Source organism: Cotesia glomerata, linkage group LG5 (assembly GCF_020080835.1).
Source record: "Cotesia glomerata isolate CgM1 linkage group LG5, MPM_Cglom_v2.3, whole genome shotgun sequence".
NCBI lineage: Eukaryota > Metazoa > Arthropoda > Insecta > Hymenoptera > Braconidae > Cotesia > Cotesia glomerata.
Window position 1 is genome coordinate 8,652,536 of NC_058162.1, and position 22,998 is coordinate 8,675,533.

Here is a 22,998-nt window from a genome sequence, read left to right on the forward strand (position 1 = left end):
AATTATTTATAGTTGTTTTGCTTGTTTTTTAGCTCAAGACATTTTTCCATTTCTTGCTAACCGTAATTTTTATTTCACTAATGCTAATGATGCAAAATTGGACTTTATTCTAGTTGATTATATCTTAAACAATCCACATGGTGTGATACTTAAAATTAAAACGACGGATAAAAGATCTGAAAAGAGTAAGCAGATCATCAATAAATTTATCGTCATAACAGATTATTATTTATAAATGTATAAATGTATTTATAAAATTATTCATTACATTAATGAGTAATTTGTAAAAAAGAATCTTGTTGAAATAAACAATTTTTCACTAATATTTTAATTTTTTTTAAGGAAAAAAATTTTGTATCTTTTGTTGTTTTGTATAATTGTTTAGCACCCTGATAGGAAGATTTATTAACTATTAATAATTTAATTTATTTAAAAACAGTTATTAGTTTATTAAATTTTAATAAATATTTTTTAACATTCAATAAATATTTATTTGGAAGGAAAGTACATTTATTAATAGTTAATAAGTATTTATTGATAGTTAACAAATATTTATTAACAGTTAATAAATATTTTGTTGAGTGAATTTGTTTCGCTTGCAATGTCATACGATATGAAGATTGCTTATAAACAAAAATCATCTTTATAAATTATTTTTACTAATTATATTACATTATAATTATAATAACGTTTATTGTAAAATACCAAATTCTATCACAGCTCATAATTATCTTTTCTATTTTTAAATATTAAAAAGGTTAATTTATTTAGTGAATTGAATTATAATCATGTATTCCAGCTATAGGGTTATAAAAAATGTCAAAAGAAAATTGCTATTTTTGCTTTTTATTTTAAATAAATATTTGTTAACAATTAACAAATATTCATTAACCATTAATAAATATTTATTAAATCCTATGATGTTAGAAAATCATTTATTAACAGTTAATAAAGCTTATTAAATACAAACAAATCTTTCTCAGTTCAGATATAGAAAAATTTCTTTGAATAACCTAATTTGCTCTTAAGAGTTCTTAATTCTGGTTTTAAGTACATTATAACTCTAATTATCAGAGTAACACATCAGAAATGTTGAAATTTACATCCTACAAATGTTACAAACAACATTTTAATGTGTTAAAATTGAGGAACTAATTCTAACACTTTCGTATGTTACTTTTAACATGCAAGTATGTTATTTCTTATAAAATAAAAAGTCAAGCCCAAGTAACACTCACTGCGTGTAAAAAAGTCAGTAACACTCGTTTAAGTGTTAAATTTTACGGAAAATTTTTTACTGTGTACTGAGATGAACGCATTTAAAGTTTTTTTAATTAAAAAAAAAAAATCTTACTAAAAGTCAGTCAGTGATACTGGCATCATAAAAAATCCCTTCAGTCTTTTTAAAAATTCGATTTTCTATTACTCGAAAATCCACATAAACATCATAAAATAATATTTAAAATGATCCGATCACTTAAAAAATTTTAACACAATACTTGTAGATATATGTTCTTTCAAAAAATGTAAAAAAAAAAATTTTTTTTAAATTACAAACCAGAGTCATCCCTTAATACTTAAAAAATAAATCTCTCTATCAGCGTGATTAAAAAAATTTTTCTTTTTTTCAGTATTAACTGTTTAAAAATAATTTGCTTAGTAAATTTTCTTCACAAAAACAATCTTCTCTAAAATTTACAATTTAAAGCTGAAAAATAAATGAAATTTTTAAAGTTTCATGATTTATGATATATTTAACGACTAAAATGTCAAGTGTATTTACGAGGAAAAAAAAGGCCGAGTTTATCGCTGCTTTGGCCTTTGGTCGCGTTCGCGTAATAAACAAACCCATTGGGCCACTATTCCCCGTTTCGTAAAATTACTATCACCTAAAATTGCTACTTCGCACAATATCAATCAGCTGCGTTTATTAATAAGAATAATAATAAATATCAAACAAAATAAAGTGAATAAAGCTCAAGCTGAACATGAATTCCTCTTGTTTAATATAAATAAAATAAATACTGAGGAAATAATATGTACATACAACAGAATATAGAATTGGATGTGTCTGTAATCTGTATACAGTAAGCAGTAAACCGAGAAGTTGGCGATGTGATGAAAAAGCCAGTATACAATATACAGTACAGAGCGCACATAAGACATAGTCGTTCAAATGTTCGTAAAAATGACTAACAAAAAGCGAGATATATGTATAATACAACGAGGAGAACATAACGAGGTATCATGAAAGAAGTAGTACCTAACTCGTAAAGTAACCTTCGATTTTATTTTTTTTTTTCTCCCGGTATCGTGGGTTCCGCGAATGGGAGCCGAGGATGAGGGATAAGAAGCACATAGATAGGATGCAATATCGTCGTACATTCGAGATTGCGTTAAAAAAGTAACAACCAGTAGTGAAGAGAAGAGGTTAGCTATACATGCGTACCACGTTTCAATTCACTAACTAATGACTGACGAGTTACTTTTTTACTTGCTCCTATTTTTCCAGGTACTCGATATACTGCCGCTTCCTTTGCTATTATTCCAGTTTTTGTTTTATTAATTAATAAATAAATTTATTTTTTGGTTTTTAATTTATTGTGAAGATTTTTTTGATTTTCATTGAAGAGGGTCTAGATTTTTACTGATAAAATATTGATACGGTAAAATGTTTTTGGGCATAAGTGATTTCAAAATGAAAAAAAAAATTTTTATTGAAAATAATTAGACTTTAAACCATAACGAGACTTGATAGTCTTTAATAATATACAAAATGATAAATATCTTTTGGCTAAAGTAAAATGTAGAAAAATCAAGAAAATGTATTTTTGTTAAAAAACAAATTAATTATTATTATTATTTGCTTTACTTGTACACCTCTCGGTTTTTACAAGGCTGATTCCTCTTTTTCTCTTAGCTCTACGCTTTTTCTATTTCCCATATTGGACCTCAGCAAGTCCCACCTGACATTTCATTTCTACTTTTAATTTTTGCGGCTGTGGACCGACTTGTGCTTTCTGTACCGTATTCACCCTGAACCTCACCTTCTCAGGCTGTTGGAACAGAATCATGGGGAAACCACAGAGAAAACCTGATAGTACAGTCGGAGCTGGGCTAAGTCTACAGTGATTGATAAGAAACTCTTCTTTTATCGACCACTGGAGCATTAGGCCCCTCTCCTAGTGTGCAAAGATCCCTCGCGCTAGCCAACGCTGATTAAAGTGGTCACCCATTTAAGTTGTTGCTTAAATGTGTGATCGCCCAAGTCAGACGTGTGCCACCCGGCTATTTCTGCCACTTTTTCAAAGGCTGGCAACGTAACGTAACGCACATATTTTTAATTATAATCACTGAAAAATATTGGTACGTGCTGGGATCGAACCCAGGTCCCATTCTTTCGAAAAGCGAGCACCGAGCCGACCAGGCCATTGCCAGCCTAAAAACAAATTAATTTTTTTTTGACTCAAAAAAATCTTTCTTTTTGTGTACTTAAAAAAAAACTTTTATCCCATAATAAATAAAATTAATTAAAAAAAATTTTTAATTCAACATACAATATTGAATATTTTTCAAAATATGAATAATTTAGAATTATGAAGTTCAATTAATTGAAAAGATTACTCATTTCCTGACGTATTTTAAAAGTGTGTTAAGGTGCTATTTGTAAATTTATTTTAATAAAAAATTTTTTTTCATACAATCAAAGTATAAATAAATATTATCTAAAGTATTTATTATATTTAAATATATTTAATGATATATATTTATTATTTGTTTACAGATTTAGCGGAAAGAAGTAGTTTATTCCAAGAAGAAGGTGTTACTACATATTCACAATTATTATTCGATGTTGCTAGACAGCAGGTCGTTGTAGGCGCTAGGTAATTATTATGAATATATAATAAGTTATTTTACATTCAGATATTGATGAACTTTAAATAAAAAATATAATAATAATAATAATAATAATAATAATAATAAAACTTGCTTTTTAATCAGATCAGTATCCATTATCATCGAGGCCATTCTACTTATCTAGTAAATAGTCACGATTAATTTGACGATTCAGCCTTACAGACTTGATTATATTGCGGTAATAAATATAAATTTACATTCTCGTAGTTAAATTTATCAATACTATTCAATTACTGCACTAAATATACAAAGTTTAGATGAATGAGTTAAGAAAAAATTTTTGTGTAGGTATTTAGCTCACTGTTCACTCTATCATTCTACTTACTAGTTACATTAAGAGTATAGTAATAGTTTATTGAATTGCTTAATGCCGCTGCTGCGACTGGATTCAGATAATTATAAGATTTATGGTCTACTGTTCCTGTTGTTAATCTGTTGGCATCAATTTTTTTATATCTTATTACCCCCAGGTCAATATTTTTACTTAAATTCATGTTTAATTATCTTGAAAAATTGACAGTTATAAATATTTTCCAATTTATAATTTAATTAAGCCTGAAAACTAAAAACTAGCTTCATTTATTATTTATTCACATTAATAATTCATTTAATGAATAACTCTTTTTCTTTCGTTTCAAGTAATATCAATGTCAAAAATTCACTTATAATAATAAGAAAAATAAATATGATCATAAGGATAATATCAACTGATACGTCAAATTTTTTGACTGTAAATTTTTATTACAAAAATGATAAAATAACTTCGATCCGCGATGGGTATCTACTTTTGTATGCATGTATTTAAAACTTGGATAAATCGTAAAGATTCTATGGAAGCCATAAATCTACATTGCATCTTCTACATTCTATATTCTGCATTATCATCTTTTCAACCAATGTAGAGACACGCAGTCGCCACTATCGCGATAAAACCTTATCTTAACTTTAGCAAAATAATCCAATCTTGATCAAGAACTCACACTGGATCATTTCAACTGTTAATCAATAGGTAAAAATCAATTAATTCTTTAAAAAAAAAACTGTTGCTCTACACTGATAAGAAAAATTGTCTTAGTCCAAAAATAAAAAATTTTTAACCAGAAGAAAATTATTTAAAGGAGTTTGTAATTAATTAAAAATCTTTTCTTATATAAATTAATATAATAAAAAAAAATCTTTGAAATTATTTCGTTGGTTTTTTTTTTGCTTGAATCAAATTAATTAAATTAATGAAAAAAAGTAATCTTATACCGACCCAAAAAAAATCTTTTTGCATGGCCATATATCAGATATAAATTTTTCAAATGACCATGTTAGAAAACTTGATATGTCTATTAGAAAAATTAAAAAATTATAATTTTTTTATTCTCACATTGGGTCATGTATGACGAGATGAAGCTTTTTATGATCATATGTCCATATATACTCACATTAAGTCATATATGATCGCATCAAGTCACATATGACCATAGCAAGCCATATATGATCATATCAAATAACATGTGACCATATCAGATCGTATATGATCATATATGACATGATCGGACCATATATGATCATATCAATGCATATATGGCCATATATAAAAATTTTTTCACGGGGAAAAAATTTCAATGCTCATAAATACCTCGATCGCGAATTATTCGTCCTGCGATTTATAACTCTTGATACAGTGTAACCACAATGTGGCATTGTGCCGCAGTAAATTAAATTTAACGTTCCCCTAGCTCTTTTCCTCCCTTTCTTGCTCCTCCATCTTTTTTCTTGGCTGCGACAAGCATCAGCCCACGCAATCATATGTATCGCGGTCGGGTGCCATTGTCTCCAGTAGTCATATGAATCTTCTTAAAGAAAATTCTAGTAATCCGTACCATACAATTTATAAGACCATCAAGTCAGGCAAAAAATCGTCTTTTTTAAGAATCATTAAAAAAAAAAATTAAATTTTTCATAAAATATATATTTTTATTTCACTTTTAAGTTTAATCAAGTTTAAAAAAAAAAAAAAAAAAAAAAAAGCGTAAAAATAAATCAAATTTCGAGAAAATAACTTTTTTCGATTTATCAAAGTTACAAACTCAATTATTGAGTAAACAAATTTATAAAAGTTAACTTATCAAATTTTTTCTTCGAGAATAACACTTTAAGAAATCAAGTGTCGGCATTAGCCAATTTGGCTTAAACCCAGCAAACAAACTAAAGAATAAAAACAAACAAGAATTGAGTATTTTGTCTGGCAAGAGTTGAAAGAATAATGAAAAAAAAAAAAAAAAAAAAAGAAAAGAAAATAAGAAGAAAACAGTTTATTTTTCCGTTTGCCGGTTTTTCTCAGTTTCCTGTCCCGTTTCAGTATGTGCGCTCGATTACGACGGTATAGCATGAAACTAGAAGTTGCTTTAAAGCAATTGCCAATTACAGAAGATTCTATTCTAGTAGAGTCGCGGGAAAGGAATAAAAGATTGAGACAGGCTTGCTAAAAGGATCTCCAACGCGGATAACTAAAAGGAGATCTTGACTTGTTGCCAGAAACAACTAATCGGATGTCGGAGAAGTATCTTGCTACCCATCGTCGAACGTCTTTTATTTCCGCGTTTTCATGTAACTCGAATAAAAACAAAAAATAACAATGGAAAGGAAAATTTTTCTTTCACTACTTATAACTCGAAAGATAAAAATAAAAAAAAATTGATAAGAAAAAATTTGTGATGAAAACCGAAAACACTTTATTTAAAATGCCTAAATATAAAAAATTCAAAACTAATATACATAAAACTTATACCGAAAGATATAGCGTGTTTCGAAAAAGCTTTTAGCATATAGTGTATGGTAAATTGCTTATTTGTAACCTACATATTTTGGTTCAGAAAGTAATACGTTTTAATTATAAATTCGTTAATGATTTGTTTATTGTTTATTTAATGATATTTAATTTAACATGAAATAAAATTTAAATAATTAATAATTTTGAAAGTTTATTTAAAATATCAAGCTACAAACCCGTACTGAAAAAAAATATATGCCGCATATACGGGGGCAAAAAAAAAGTATGTGGCGAATATATTTTATATGTGCGACATATATGTATTTTTGCCAGCATATATGCGTATATATATTTTTTCAGTGTGGGAATAAGAAAGCATTTTCAAGAGTTTTCATAATAGCTTTTCAATTTTTGAATAAGCTGTTATTAAAATAATTATTAGTTTAAACTAAACAAATATCTTATATAGTCTATATCTATACTAATAGATCGTGAGACCTTTTTTAGACATACCTAACCCAGCAAAACGATCAAACCAATAGAAATTTAATTAATCTCATACAATTCAGCGTTTCTCATTTAATGTTTTAAGTTTATATTTTTTCGATATCTTGTTAGTTGAAAAAATGATAACTTTTCATTACAAATCCTTTTGTTAGTAATTTTAGTTAACTAAATAAGACGTTTTAATTGTATTATTGATTAATTTGATATTTTTCAAGTTCAATAGAATCTTCATTACGATAATAGAGATATCGGTATACCAAACTAAAAATAATTTTGATTTTTAGAGATCAACTTATAAGGCATTTTGCTAATGTAAAGTTAAAAAATTTTCGTACTAAAAAGCAAACGAATTTTAATTCAAGCCCTGCAAAACGAGTGATTGATAACTAGTTTTTTCTAAATAAATCTCAAGATAACTTCATAAAAATAAAAGCGAAAGAAAATAAAATAATCTGGTTGGTGGTTGTAACTTCCTGAAGATCACTCCATATACATCAAGTCACAGCAATAGAACGCCTACGCAGTACCCATATTGGATTAGCTCCTCATTACCTGACGTAAATTCTCTCCTTTCTCACTGCAGACTACACAACACCTTTTGTCTTTATTTTCTTGTACCCATTATCCGTCGACGTAATTTTCCCCGTGACCTTTAATCCTTTTATAATCTCTCAGAATAATTGACCATTACTTACATAAATGTATAAATTTATATACTCAATTCATTCTTGTCAATCATATTTTATTTAATACTTTATCTTCCGGTACTTTATCTAAAAATTCGTTATTTATTAGTAATTATAGTCATGGCTTAGTCGGAATAATGTAAATCGTGCATTTGTGCTGAAAACAATTATCTTTATGGATTGTACATAAAAGATAGCGGTGTGACAGTTTTAAGTACACCTAGACGTTGTTTATTATATATGACTAAAACACTGTGTGATAATTATTATTATTATTGTTATTATCATTATTTTAATGTTTATTTATGGCAAGCCTTTTTATACACTCCTAACTCCTACAAGAGATGAGAGTTGATTTTAGTACTCCTTTTATTCGTAAAGAGTTCTAAGTTACGACCGCTAAATTATCTGTAGGTAATTATTTTTTAGTACTTAGTCCATTTTACTATTGAATATTGTCGAGTTTATGACTGAAATCGTTGCATTCTTCACTATATTTTAAAGTTTGAGCTCGTTGATCAAAAGCAGTGTAAAATAACAATCATGTCGTACTTACGCACTGCTCCGAAAATTTCTTGATTCAGTAAACAAAATCTTACGTGAAGAAAATCAATTTGAAGAAGTTCATCATCTTGAATCGAGTGAAAAATTTTCCTTATTTTAAGTAAATTTTACTTGACTTGGGATTTTTTTGTTTAATTTAAAATAAACCAATCCTTAAAAATGATTTTCTCGAATTACGAATTTTTCTCTTGAATCAATTAATTTTTCTTTTTCAATGTCTTTTGATGATCTATATGATTGAAAGAATAAGAAAATTTCTGTGACGAACATATCTATATTATAAAATGGATTCTTTTCGTAAAAAAATTTTCTGATATGATCACGTTGGGTCATATATGCCAATATCAAAAGTGATGTTTAGCCATATTAAACTATATACGACCCTATCAGGTCACATTAGTCCATATTATAACATATACTGCCATATCAGAATATTTGTTTACGCATATAATGAAATTCGATATCATCAAATAAATCTTGACCTCTGATTCGTTACCTATTTATGATTGCAACTATTCTTTTAGTGACAGTCAAATTATTATGTATAATTTTAAGTTTTTAAATAATTTAGAATAGTTTCTTGCTTCTATAAGTTTGTTCCGTCCCTTTCGTTAAAAAGTTTTGAAAATTGATCACATGATAGCAATATTATTTCCAAAATTTATTTCAAAAATATCAAAAAATTATCAAGCCAAAATTACTTCGATCATTGTCATAAATTTTAGTCAATTGTGACTGTTAATATACATTAAGTGGTAAAATAAGTTTTATTATTTAGAATAAAAATAATAAGGGTCGTAATAACCATTAACCTCAAAAAAAATCTTTAAAAATTATGGTCAAAACGTTGTTGCTTAATATCCATAAATGAAGTTATTTTATTCCCAAGTAAAAACATAATTCCGCCGCACCACCGCCGCAACACCGCTGCACGGCTTTTTAAGCGCCGCACCACTGCTGCACTACAGCCGTGACAATTTTGATTATTTTACAAGTGCCGCATCACCGCCGTGACAAGTAAAGAATTTATCTATTCGCCGCACTACCGCCGCACCAGCGCCGTGACAAGTAAATAAATTTCTATTCGCCGTACCACCGCTGCACCACAGATGTGACGCGCCCGGGTAAAAATAAAATTATTAATTTTTACGAAAAAATAATAAATTTCTCTCGACCGCCGCACCACCACTGCACCACCGCCGCACCATACTTCTGTTTGATGGTATATACATTGAAATAAAATATTTGTTGATCATTCAAATAGCTTAACTAAATTTTTTTAGTTAACTATGGCTTGCAGCGCAGTAGGCAATGTTAGAGACTTCCATGCAGACGATCCAGGTTCGAATCCTATCACAGTTCAATTTTTAAAATTCTTTCAGAGTATTTCGATAGGCGTACCGCTTCTGTGCAACCCGAGGACGAAATTAAAAATCTACATCAACAATACGACTAAAAAAATCATTAATTTCGCGGTGCTTTGGCCTGATTTAAAAAAAATTTTTTTTTTTTAATATTAGGCATTTGATTAAAAGGAGGTTAATCAATAGGTCTTACATTAAGATTTCTAGTCGCGTTATTTATTAATTAATTATTGCGTGATAAATTAATTATGATACCATTTTTTGTGAAATTGTAGGTATGATTTAGCATTGGTGCGGCGGTGGTGCAGCGGTGGTGCGGCGATGCTAGGGGGAGTAAATTTTTAGCGTGCGGCGTAATAGTCCGCCAAACGGCGGTCGTGCAGCGGTGGTGCGGCGGTCGAACGAAATTTATTATTTTTCCGTAAAAAATAATAATTTCATTTTTACTCGGGTTGATATTATTGTTATTTTCGTTAATAAAGTGTATGAATTAACCTCAAAGTCGGATTTATTTAGAAACTGGCGGTATTTCTTAGTTATATTGTATATGATTTTGATTGAGTATAAACAACGGCAAAGAAGAAGGAGACAAAGTAGAATAATAAAATCGCCCACACAGTCCTCATTAACCCCACGCTGGTGAGTTCCTAAAAAAAGCAAAATAAAAATAATAAAGAAAAAGTAAATAAGAACTCAACTCTCGTTTAATATATTTAAGCTTAAATTGAAACGGATAACTTTTGATTTGAGTTTATGAGAGTTTATTAATGTCACATCAATGATTAAGTGTGTCAAACTTGTCTCTATATAGATTTTATTTTCTCATCTTCAAAATAATCAAGTTGTAAAAATCTTCGATCTAGCGATCCAAAATTTAACGAAGTGATTTAATTCATTGAAAAAAATTATAATAATTATAAATAACTTATACTCTGTCAAAGCTCTATATATAGAATAGTTATCTAACAATATCACAAGAAGAGTATTATATCTTATTGAGAATGATGGCTTTGACCCACCCATTGAGGAATCGGACACCAAACCGTTAAGAAGGATTTGCATTTAATTCTGCAATTTTCTATCATTTTGTCAACTTATTGATTTTTCTTCATTTTATCGCGTCTAAAAATAAATTTCAATATATACATATTAAGAGATAAAAATAACAGAGAATATATTTTTCATCATCATTATTATGATTATTGATATTAATTTTTTTGCAAAACGCAGGCACCGCAAACACGCGAAACATTTATTTTCTTTATTCGACTTCTGTGTTACTTTTATCTTTGTGGTTTACTTTTCGTGCGTTAGAGGAGAGTTTTGTCGAAATTCTAGAGGAATTTACAAATTGCTTTTTTTTCATAAATTTTTTTTTTTTAGTCTTCTCGCGTTTGTTTAGCATATATTTTTATGTCGTGAGAAACTCGTTGCATGTTGAAGAAAATTGAAATTTCTTTTTCAATAAAAATTCAATAAAAAAGTTTATTTAATTTTTTTTTAGGATCGAAAATGTCACAGAATAAATTTCTATTGAAGAAAAAAAATTGCTATCATCAAAATCAATCATAATAAAAATAGTTTGTAAATTCATCGCAGCTAAAACCAATTAAAAATCTTACACCGGAATAGATTACCATAAAGAATTTATTTTATTAAAATGCTTATCACATAAAATAAATTATAATGACTCAAGATTGACTATAAATATAATTCATATCTATATCTGTTGGCAAAAAAAAGTCAAGTTGAAACTAAAAAAAGTAATAAAATAAATCACGCTACACTAAATATACTTAAAATTTTGATTTTTTTTTTTAACGATCCTATAATAAGAGAATGTCGAAGTTGGCGCCAGTCGATACGCAATACTCACGCGTCTAGTTTTAGATTTATGTATTAATCGGCGGCTTATTGATCTGTAAGTTATACTTTACTCATGTAATACCAGGTATCCTTAACAAATAATAATAATTACAATGCGCACGAAAAAAATAATTTCAAGTAAATATTTTTCGTCTAAATTTGATTCTTGTTTTGAAATATTAACATCTCTCAATTAAAGAAAATTATAACTCTTGGATGGAGATCGAAAAAAATCTCTATTCAAGAACTTTATCATTCAAGATTGCTATTTTACTTGCTTTAAAACTATATTTATATATTTTGTTTTAATCATTAACCAGTTAATTTCTATAATACTCAAATCAAATCCTGCACGGAAAAAAGAAAACTCGAAAAATTACAGTATATAATGCAACGTAGCGCTTCGTGATGAAAAATGGAAAAATTACAGTTTCAAATGTAATTATTACAATTTTATAAAAATTACATTGTAAAATGTAATATTTACATTGAAAACTCTGAATATTAAATTAAAAAATTGAATGTAGATAAATCTTGTGTGATTATAAAATTAAATTAGAAATTACATGTAGTTACAATTATACACTGTAATTCATTATTCATATTTAAAAATAATTTTTTGTGATGCTGTCAGGATCATTTTATTTGATAAACAATTTTTTAATTATAAGAAACTATAGCTATTGTTAAATATCTTGAATATTTTATGACTGAATTATCAATGACAGACATTCTGAGGTTATCTAGTAAATAAAAATCTTTAATTTGATACGTTCGTTGGATAAATCTCTATACCCAGTAGTTAGTAATTATATTGGATTTTTCTCTAATAAAAATTGTATATATTTTTGCATTACAATAATAATTAAATGCGTGGGCGGTCTTTTGATGTAAAGAATAAAAACTTACAACTAATCGAAAAACAATTACAAGTGTCATCAATAATACGGCTGCTATTTGCCAATGCGCCATATGGTGTGTAAATTTTTATTTATCCCAAAAAAAAATGTTAGTTGGTTTAACAATTAGACTATTTTGAGTTGAAAACTTAACTTTGAACCAAGCATAAACAGATTTCGAAGTAAGAATTTAAAAACTAAAAAAAAAATTCTTGAAGCAATAAAATCGGCTTTCTTGCTACGAATTTTCTTAGTTCAAGAAATTTTTTTTAATTATGTTAGTTTTTTTTTTGTAAAAAAAATAATAATAATAATATATATTTACATAAATTGATTAAAAAAATTTTCTTATAAGTCATTCATTTTTTTATTACACTATTATTTTCTTGACCGAAGTTTTTACCGCGGAAATAACAGGACTATCTTGTCTTGTATGCCGAGAGAAAGGAGTGTAAGTAGTAGAACTTGACTTTTAATACCCAAGACAAAGCTGTCAGTTATTTTTATTAAAAAAATAACAAAAAAGAATTTTATGACATAATCTAATAATAGGGTATTATATGTAATACGGAGGGTTTTAGTTGGAAGTGATCTTGAACACGTCGATTGGGTATATTTATTTTAAAGGAGAGGTATTATGTATATAATAATATTATATTACGTTATATGTTAGTTATATTAGGTAGTCGGCGGTATAAAACTACCGGTAAAGCTACAAGTAAAGTTATATATAATATATAATGAATAATATATAAATATGTCTGGTACGGGGTATTATAAGCATCATAATAGTAATGGTAATAGTAATAGTGAAATAAATACGAGTATCAAGAGTATCATGAACCCTTACGGCATTTAAAACGCGTGTGGGTTGTCAGGTTCTGCCTACGGCTTAATACATTTTTCAATCAATTAGTTTTATTGGGGTATTAATTTTAATGACGGAAACATAAATTAATGAAATTTTCTGGGCTAAGTACTGAGTTTGTGGGTTTTAAATTGAAATTTTGTCCATAGCTTTCAATGTATAATTAAATTGTAGTTAAAGGGAAAGTAAATTCAATTTGATCCTCAATAGTCCGCGGTATCAAATTCCCGACATTTAATAACATTTAAAATCAGTTATAAAGAGGCAATAGAAGCAAAAAAATGTGATACAAAGTGGAAAAATTACCATAGACATAAAAAGAGAATTTTAAATTCCAGACCATCAATAGCGAATTGACATTTAACATTCATTAAAAGAAATTTTCCTGATCGATTTATTCAAATTTTTTCGTTAAAAATGTTCACAGCAGTATTGAGGTGTTACAAAACTAAAAATAATAACACGATATTTGAATATTGAATAATATCTCACACATAATGACACATGTATGATAGCAAATTAACATCAAAGAGAATGTAAATCATGGCGCCGTAATAATTACTAAGTGCATACTTTCTCTTACGAAAAATTAGACTGACAACAAATTAACGGGCACATTATTATACATTAATCGTTAATGCGTGTACTTAGTGCTCGTTAAATAAACAAAGATAAAATTTTTTCCTAAAATTTGTAATGAATAATAATAATAATAATAACTAACAACCTTCAGTCACTACGTGATTGTCGAGATTTCTGGATTATGAATAAAAAAACCTTGGCTTAATAAATTTTTTATACTGCTACATTTTGTTATACATAGTTTGAGTACTTTTCTTCAATTTTCTTTCCGTGTAGCAGCCTGCACTCACTATGCGACTGCTGAGATTTACGGATTATGAAGAAGAAGACTTTGGTTTAATGATTTCGTGATTTCAAATCACATAATACATAGTTTGGGTCCTTTTCAAATAAATTAAAAAAATAACAATGCTATAAAAAAATCAATTACAAATAATTTAATGGAAGCTGTGATAGAACAAATTTACAGATCCAACAAACTATTCAAAACTTCTCCAAAAACTTAACAAAAAAATTTACTATCACTGAAAAATATATAAAACCGTAAAAAAGCATAAATTCTTATTACGAACTTTTTGATGATACCAAATTTAATTATAAAAATTCCTTTCAAAGTAATAATATACTCGTCACAAGATTTTCCTTACTCTCTTAACTATTTAACTTATAAATGATTTTCGCTGAAAAAATATCAAACCCAATTTACGATAAAGATATACCGAGTGCAAAATTTTTCTTAGTCTCTTAATTACATAAATCAATTTTTGACATATAACCACATTCAAATCTACAAAACGAAATAAATAAATGAATAAATGACGTTAGTCGCGAAAGTCGAATCTATTTATAACTACTTCAAAAAATTATCATAATAAATTATCTATTGCTAAAAAGCATATAAAACATTAAAAAGGCACAAATTCAGGCTAAGATCTTTCCAATGATACTAAATTTAATTAAATAAACTCTTTTTATTATATAAATATGCCAGAGACAAAATTTTCTTTATTCGAATAAGAGATCTCTTTATTGTGTAAATAAACGCTGAATAATTTTGCTGTCTAAAGAATTAGCTATTAATATTTTAACTAGTCAAAGCAATTTCCACAATAAAGCACGTAAAAAAATGATTTGAAGAAATTTATGATATCATACACTCTGGTAAAAATTTTTTTCTGTCAATATAGAAAATCATAACAAATTAATTATTGCTGAAAATCATATGAAAGATTTAAAAAGCACAATTTTAGGTCAAGCCTTTTCCAATGATACTAAATGTATTTTAAAAAAGTTTGGAAAATCCAAAAGTGCATGCCTCATAACGCTCATTCATTTTTTAAGAAAAAAATTAATTGTGTAATTGATTAAAAAAAAAAAAAAAATATATAACTAAGCAATTTCTTACAGAGTATTTTTTATTTTTTTTTAAATATCGGCGCCTTTTTTTCTTGTCATATGCGCACGCAGTCTATAAAAATCTAGCTTGATCAAATGGCGCCATAGTTCTCACGTGACAAACAAGAAAAGTTCGTTTGGCTTTGTACGTTTGTATCGTAGTGAATTTTAATAAAAATTCAATTAAAAAAAAAAAAAATACGTCAGCTAGGCCACTGATATGAAATACGGACCCAGTTTATCCAATTCTTAAACTAATGAAAAAGGTCCGGTCTTGAAATATCATTTTGTTCGGGAGTAATCGTTGGTACATCCAAAATGGGGTGACATCCGGACGTCCACGTAAAATTTTTTTCAAAACGTTTTTTTTTTTTTCAAAATAGCAACATGAAATGATTTTAGAAAGTAAAAGATGGTTTAATTTAAGTGTTTTTTCGGTGTACATCTTTATATTAATGTATAAGTGTAATATGGTTGTGATATAGGCATTTAAAGATCACAAAATTGCTTGACCTTGACGAGTATAAAGCACAACCCCACGCGCTTCGCGACATGAGGCGTGCAAAAGGCCATACGGCAGCCGAAATAGAAGTAGATTTTTCAAATAAAGAAAATTGATTTTTAATAAAATAGTATAATAACACTAAGAATGTATAACTTAATTCATGAATTAAAAACTAAATTCAATAATAAATTTAAAACTATTTAGAACAAATTTTAGAAAAAAAAAATAACTTTTGAAGAAAAAGTTTCTCAAATATTTTTCAAAGAATTGCAAAGATTATAAAATTTGAATTATAAATGACCAAATTTTAAGTAACTGCTTAGGAACAACAATTTCCAAATCAATCAGATGTTTGAAACCGGATAAAATTTTAATTGAAGAAAACAATGTATAGAACTAATTTGTGACATATTTACTGACGAATTACCCGAAAACATTACACGAAAGACTGATCATTATCGTAATTATTGAATTTACATCATGATTAAGCTATGATGCAGACAATAATTTTAAAACGGCTACAACAGTAAAAGTGTTTCATTAAACGAACTCTAAAAGGAGTAATATTGAGGCTATTACCATTTCTGAGTAGTGGAAATTGAAGCTTATTAAAAGAGCTTTACGATGCATTTTACCGAATTTTGATATCTTGTCTCGATCAGTAATTATACCGAGTTGAAGTAGTAAAAACATCAATTTTTACGATTTTCAAAATTTCAAAATCCTGTCATTTCCAAATTACTCGCCCGATTAAGCTCATCTTCGAACTTAGTCTTGACCTTGGTCTTGATCGATAGATAAAGCATGTTGAGTTTGAGAAGAATCGGTTATAAATTGAAAACGCTATCGTGCTGACAAGCCGAGTTATATTGTATAAATATATATATATATATATATATATATATATATATATATATATATATATATATATATACATACATATGAATACATACATATAAATACATACATATAAATACATACATATAAATACATACATATATAAACTTTTGAACTATATACATTTTCTGACTCAGCTCGACAAACTGAGTCAGAAAACGACTAAATTTTTTCAAAGTTGCGCCATGAGGACGGCTGCAATATTTAGATTTTTATAAAATCTACTAAAAATTTATTTTATCATATATAAATACGCTGGGAATAAAATTTTTCTTATTATCTTAATTATATAGTTAATAATAATAAATTTCAAAAATTTATAAAAAATCAAATTCCAAAGCTCGTATTTACTAAGTCCTCTGTTAGCTATAAATTATCCTGAAATTATCATAATAATAGAACAATGTAAACCATCAGACAAGTAGATTAGGGGCAGCGTTACGTAAACGTAGAATCTAAACAAGCTAATGATTTACACATGTATGATACACACAAACACCAGCGCAATTAGTTTAAAAGGCACGCGCGTGTTAATTAATTAACGACAGATACGAGAATACGATTAGAAGCCTCTACCTCATACATACCTGTGTACCACATAATTGAGGATTGCGGATTAGGTAATCCTCATTCACATAAAACATAAGTACACACTCTAACTCCATAAATATTAAATATTAAATATTAACTATAAAAGTATCTTATAAAAATAATTAAATTACTGACCATTACAATCCGAGATTTAATCGTCTCATTAAATAAATATTTACTTTAATAAATATTTATCAATATTAGTACTAATATGTTAATTATAATACTTAGAGAAATTTTTTAACAGAACTACTTTCTTCATAACTCACGCTTGAATTATTAAATTAATTTTTTTTAGGTAAAAATGAAAACTATTTTTCAACAACTAAATTCTCAATTTCTCAAATTTTTTTTTTATTTTTCAAATTAAACACACACTTTCTCTCAATTTAAGCGATATTTAATGTAACACCGCTCTCACTGCAGCTGTCTCATTGATATAACGCTCCATATATAAATAAATAAATAAATAAATAAATATATCCACATTTATAATAATAATATCAGATAAAAAACTAAACTAAAGCAAAAGAATTTAAAAATATCTAAAAACCCACGCGGGATACAAAATGGTATAATGTGCAGGATTGCCGTCTGTATCTACCTGCGTATATTAATAGTGCCCCGTCCCCAGGTTGTCGCTCATGCACGCGTGTGTACGCATAATTCGCGATTTCGACATACAATGCTTTATATTAAGAACGTGCGCGTAGGCCGTTGATACCTGTGCTGTTACTGTGTATCATTAATTTGTAGATTTTATTTGTATAAAATAATTCCTCTACATACATACGAATGCATTATACATACACGTCACTCAGCAAATACTGTTGAGAATAAAAATAACTTTAACAATAACTGAAAAAAAGTCAGTTTATTCTCAAAAAATATATGAATGAATCTCAAAAACTTCCCACGATAGGAATGGAAATAAAATAGCTGTCCAACTCCTCTTATATCATATCATTATTTCAATATCGATCTAAAAAGTTAAAACCAAACTCTTGAATCGGGTTTATTGTTGGATTCTCTACTCGACTTTGCATTATAATGTGATAATTATAACTATAATTATAATGGTTTATTTTTATTCGCTATCGACACCTACCGGTAAAACGATCCCAAACGATTAATTTATCGTTCTCCCGCGACCTCAATACCCATATCAGCCTCACAACGATCTCAAGATTAATCGAATCAGACATTTATACACAGAAAAAAAAATGTTCTTGAGTCAAGTATATATTTTTGAAGAGCTTAATATTCTTGGTTTGAGTAGAAATATTCTTGATTTAAGAAAATTTTTCTTGATTTAAGGAAATTTTACTTAATTTAAGAATTTTTCGTCTCGGTTCAAGAAAATTACCCTCTTCAAAATTATGTTCTTGATTCAAGAATTTTTCTCTTGAATCAAGTTAACTTTTTTTTCTGTGTATATTTTTACTGCGAAATCAACATCTTGTTGGGTTTTTTAGCTTTTGTTTTAATTGTGATTATTCGATGGTATAATTACACATCTCAAAGTTCGGGCGTTCAGATAATTGAAGTGGATTTTTTATTGGACTGGAAAAAAAAATTGATTAAAGAAGAATACTATTTCTGGAATTTAATTCTTTAGACGAGATATTCTGATTAAATTAATTCAAGAAATTCTCGAACAGAATCAAGAAAATTGAACAAAGATATTCGAGAGAAAAAGTTGAACGTTCAAAAATTTTTTATCAAACAATTTGATGTGCCTTTATGTTGCTTAATGTTACTGTCTGTGGCTTTATATGAAAATTAGCGATAAAAATTTTTTGACAAAACTTTTGAAATGGGTTATAGATATTTGTTTTTTTTTTTCTTTATTCAAGTTTCTTTGCGATATTTTTAATGAATCATTAAATAAAATTTGTTCAAGAAAAAATAATTATTGTTAATTTTCGAGAATTGTATTTTTCTGTAAAGATTTTGATTATACAGTAGATGTAAAATTTTTATAGGTAAATAATCTAGCTTTAAAACAAGAAATGATTAGATCACAACAAAAAATTCTCGTCAAAATAATTTCGTTTTTAAATCAAGAATATTCATTGAACCAAGTACTTTTTCTTTGAAGCATATAATCGATTTTAATTTTAACTTTTATTGATGTTGAGTTCAAATTTTTCTATCAAATACATTCAAATAATTTTTTTCAAAATGTATTTGCATCAACAAGAGCTTTCAAACATTTCTTCAATAAATTAACTAATATTTATATTTACGAAGACTGTACTGTTAAAAAATAATTAAATTTTTGTCTTTTTCATTTTAATTGTCAAACTTTCTCTATCATAAAATAAAAATAGTTAGACGATAAATAACTATAAAATAACTGGCGTTGAAATTTATTCTCCACCGATTATTTAATAGATTAATTAATAATTAATTTGGCCGTTACTTAATATCGAGTGTAAGAATATCTATAAAAATATTTATTAACAAAAAAAAAAGGAATAAATAATTAAGCGCCCACGTAGGCGCCATTTATGCTTGGCTGCCGGTTTATTTCTTGTCAAAGTGTGGCTGCAATCACAAAAGTGAAACAGGAGGACGGCTCGAGGCCGTTTAAAATCGCTAGTCTGTTGTACCTCAAGTCTATACATATTATATTATATACATAATCTACTAACTTGCAACCGGGTGTAAGTAATAATAACTTTTAGTTGCTGTGTAATCAGCCGGTGTCACGATAAAAATGACTCCAATATTTATGTCTAATGGGCTCAATAAAAATGAATTTTGCTTATAATAATTCATCAATGACTTACAGGAGGAATTCAATGGAATAAAATTGAATTAGTTCGTTTAATCGAATAGGATATAATATTATGGATAATATGATGAAATGATAAAATTAAAATGATAGAAGTGTGTAACGGTGTTAATCCACCTAGTACCGGAGCAACTGTACCTAACTGACGAATATAATAGAGATGAATGGAGGATGAACGATGATGGAGGGAGAAATAATGATGAGGATGGGAAGAAGTTGTATTAAAAAAAAATAAAAATATATATGTAACACAAGTATAAATATATTAGTTAGATACAAGTGACTACTTGAATTGCTCGTTATTGCACTACTTATCGGAAAGTGGCCACATTGAAACAGATTACTTCCTGCTCAGCGCACGAATACTCTTCCCCGTATTTAATTTTTGCTAAAAGACAATCTTTGTTACTATATCTCTTTCTTCTCTTGATTATTTATCAATTATCAGAATATTAAGTTTGTTCAAAAAAGTTAGAAAATTTTTGTTAGTTATGTAAATAAAATTCCTGATTGGCAATATATGGTATTATATGATCAAAACATGACATTATATAGCAATTTATTGTTTAATATGATCACATATGACCTGAAATGGCCATGTAAGACTATGTACAAGAGTAAAAAAAAATTATTTTTTAAAATTAAACTATAAGATAAAAGATTGGATTAAGAATCTGTCATTGTAATAGTACAAGAAATTTGTGCAATATTAGTATTTTCTCAAACTATTTATGAATTTTCTATTTTTTATATATATTTTTAAATATCTTGTATAATATAGGATAATTTATCTAATATCTAGCTCTATGTACAGATGCTCTTGCATCTCTATAGACCTGTATGCTAGAAAATAAATAAATATTATTATTATTAATTACATATTAATTTAATTAGCCCCATATGATCTAAAGTGGCCATATATAACTATATCAAGTTATATGTAGCCATATAAGACTATGTGTGGGAATGAAAAAATAATTTATAATTTTTGAAATTAAATATGGTCTGATATAATTGAGTTTGTTCTTTAAATATTAATTTGAAATATTTAAAAAATTTTATTTATCGGTATTAATTTTGACTAAACATCAATAACTAATGACATAGCTGTTAAGTCTCTTAGGATGAAGGATTAAGCTCGACAATCTCCGGTCCTATGATCAAAGATACAAGAGTGCCAACAGGTTATAACTCGGTTGACTGAGACGTAATCACTGATCTCAGTTTGACATTCTCCAACGCCAAACTGTCCGTTATTGAACATACTCCGATCAATAATTACAGTGAAATTATTATTTATATCTTACGTCCTGAGTAGAAAAGTCGATATCTGATCATACATGAATCTTATATGTGATTACATATATATACAACGAATTGGTCATAAAATCTAAGGTACAATAATAAAAACAGTTAGCTAACAGACGTATCTTGAACAATAACTATAAGGGCGAACTCAAGGCTACACAACAGGTCGATGGCTGTTGAAATAGCATTTGACAAAGTCAAGTGACTTGATCGGAGAAATAACGTGCCAACGTAACCATTGAGCGGCATTCCGAAACAACCTACTTGAATTTTATTAAAATGTTTGTAGGCGACAATCTACGTACCTTTAATTTTTATTACTATTATTTTTGTTTATGTTATTATTGTTATTATTATTATTATTATATCGAGTAAATAGATCGATTGACTTGTAGTGACTTGTAGTAGTCGAGTAGGCGCAAAAACTGATACGAGAACTTAAACTCAACTTGTAAACTGGAGACTTAACTTTAAAACTTGACTGGTGATAAATTATAAATAAATTTATAAATAAACTTGCGTTGGCGCTGAATATTTAAATATGTTTGTAGTTATATTTATAAATTTACAGGTAAAAAATAATCACCGCACCGCGGGCTCAAGGACTGATATAATATAAGTAAAGACTGGATTAAAAGTTATTGGTGGTATAAAGAGTTTCGTTTTGTCTGATCTGGTTTTATTTATTTATTTCAATTTTTTTATGTTATCAATAGATATTGCAAGAAACACGGCATTACTTTTTATTCAAATGTTATGTGTTATAAGTTATAAAGTTGTGGATAAGCGCTTATCAGGTACAAGCCCAGGTCCAGCTGTGCTCAATACGAAATACAAGGGTGCACGAGATAGACATCAAATATATTATGTGTTACATTACATACCACTTTATGACACGCGACTAATTTTTTTAGTGGTAGGACGAATAAATTTTTTTTTGTTCCTCCTAAATGATATTAGGCGCCGTAATTTCAAATTTTATTTAATCTAGTTTTAAAATTCTAAACTTGCTTATCACGTGCGCGGAAAAAAATTTTTATTCGAACAAAATAAGACAAGCTGTGCTCTCTAAAATAAAATTAGTGAAATTTTCACTAACTCAGGTAGTGAAAATTTTTTCACTGTAAAATTAGTGATTTTACTAGATTAATCAGTGGACTTTTCACTACCTCAATTAGTAATTTTAAATTTTACTAATTCAAAAGTCTTTTTTATCAATTAGCAGTTACTTTGTCACTAATTCTACTAGTGGTTTTAGAATTCACTAATTACGCAGTTGTTTCTACTCGGTTGTCAGTGACTTTGTCACTGATTGTATTAATGACTTCAATATTCACTAATTTAATAGTGACTTTTCAGAAATCGTGAATAAATAATACACTGATATTATTTGTGATTCCTTTTTTCACTGATTTAATAGCGCTTCCACTTAAATTATTAGTGGAATCTTCACTAATTTTCGAGTATTATTTGATATCGTTAATTAA

The 22,998-nt window shown here is 27.7% G+C and overlaps 1 protein-coding gene and 1 long non-coding RNA gene across 2 annotated transcripts in view; both read left to right on the forward strand.

Annotated features, from left to right (window-relative positions):
- The window catches only part of LOC123265179, a 30,124-nt gene extending 29,956 nt beyond the window's left edge, over positions 1 to 168 (forward strand). Inside the window, exon 3 of the long non-coding RNA XR_006509522.1 lies at positions 33 to 168. This is a non-coding gene — a long non-coding RNA (uncharacterized LOC123265179). The remainder of the gene's footprint in view (positions 1 to 32) is intronic.
- The window catches only part of LOC123265094 (semaphorin-5A), a 127,704-nt gene that overhangs the window by 94,826 nt on the left and 9,880 nt on the right, over positions 1 to 22,998 (forward strand). The window contains exon 3 of the mRNA XM_044728710.1: positions 3,785 to 3,884. Within this exon, the coding sequence (XP_044584645.1) occupies positions 3,785 to 3,884 (100 nt within the window). The remainder of the gene's footprint in view (positions 1 to 3,784; positions 3,885 to 22,998) is intronic.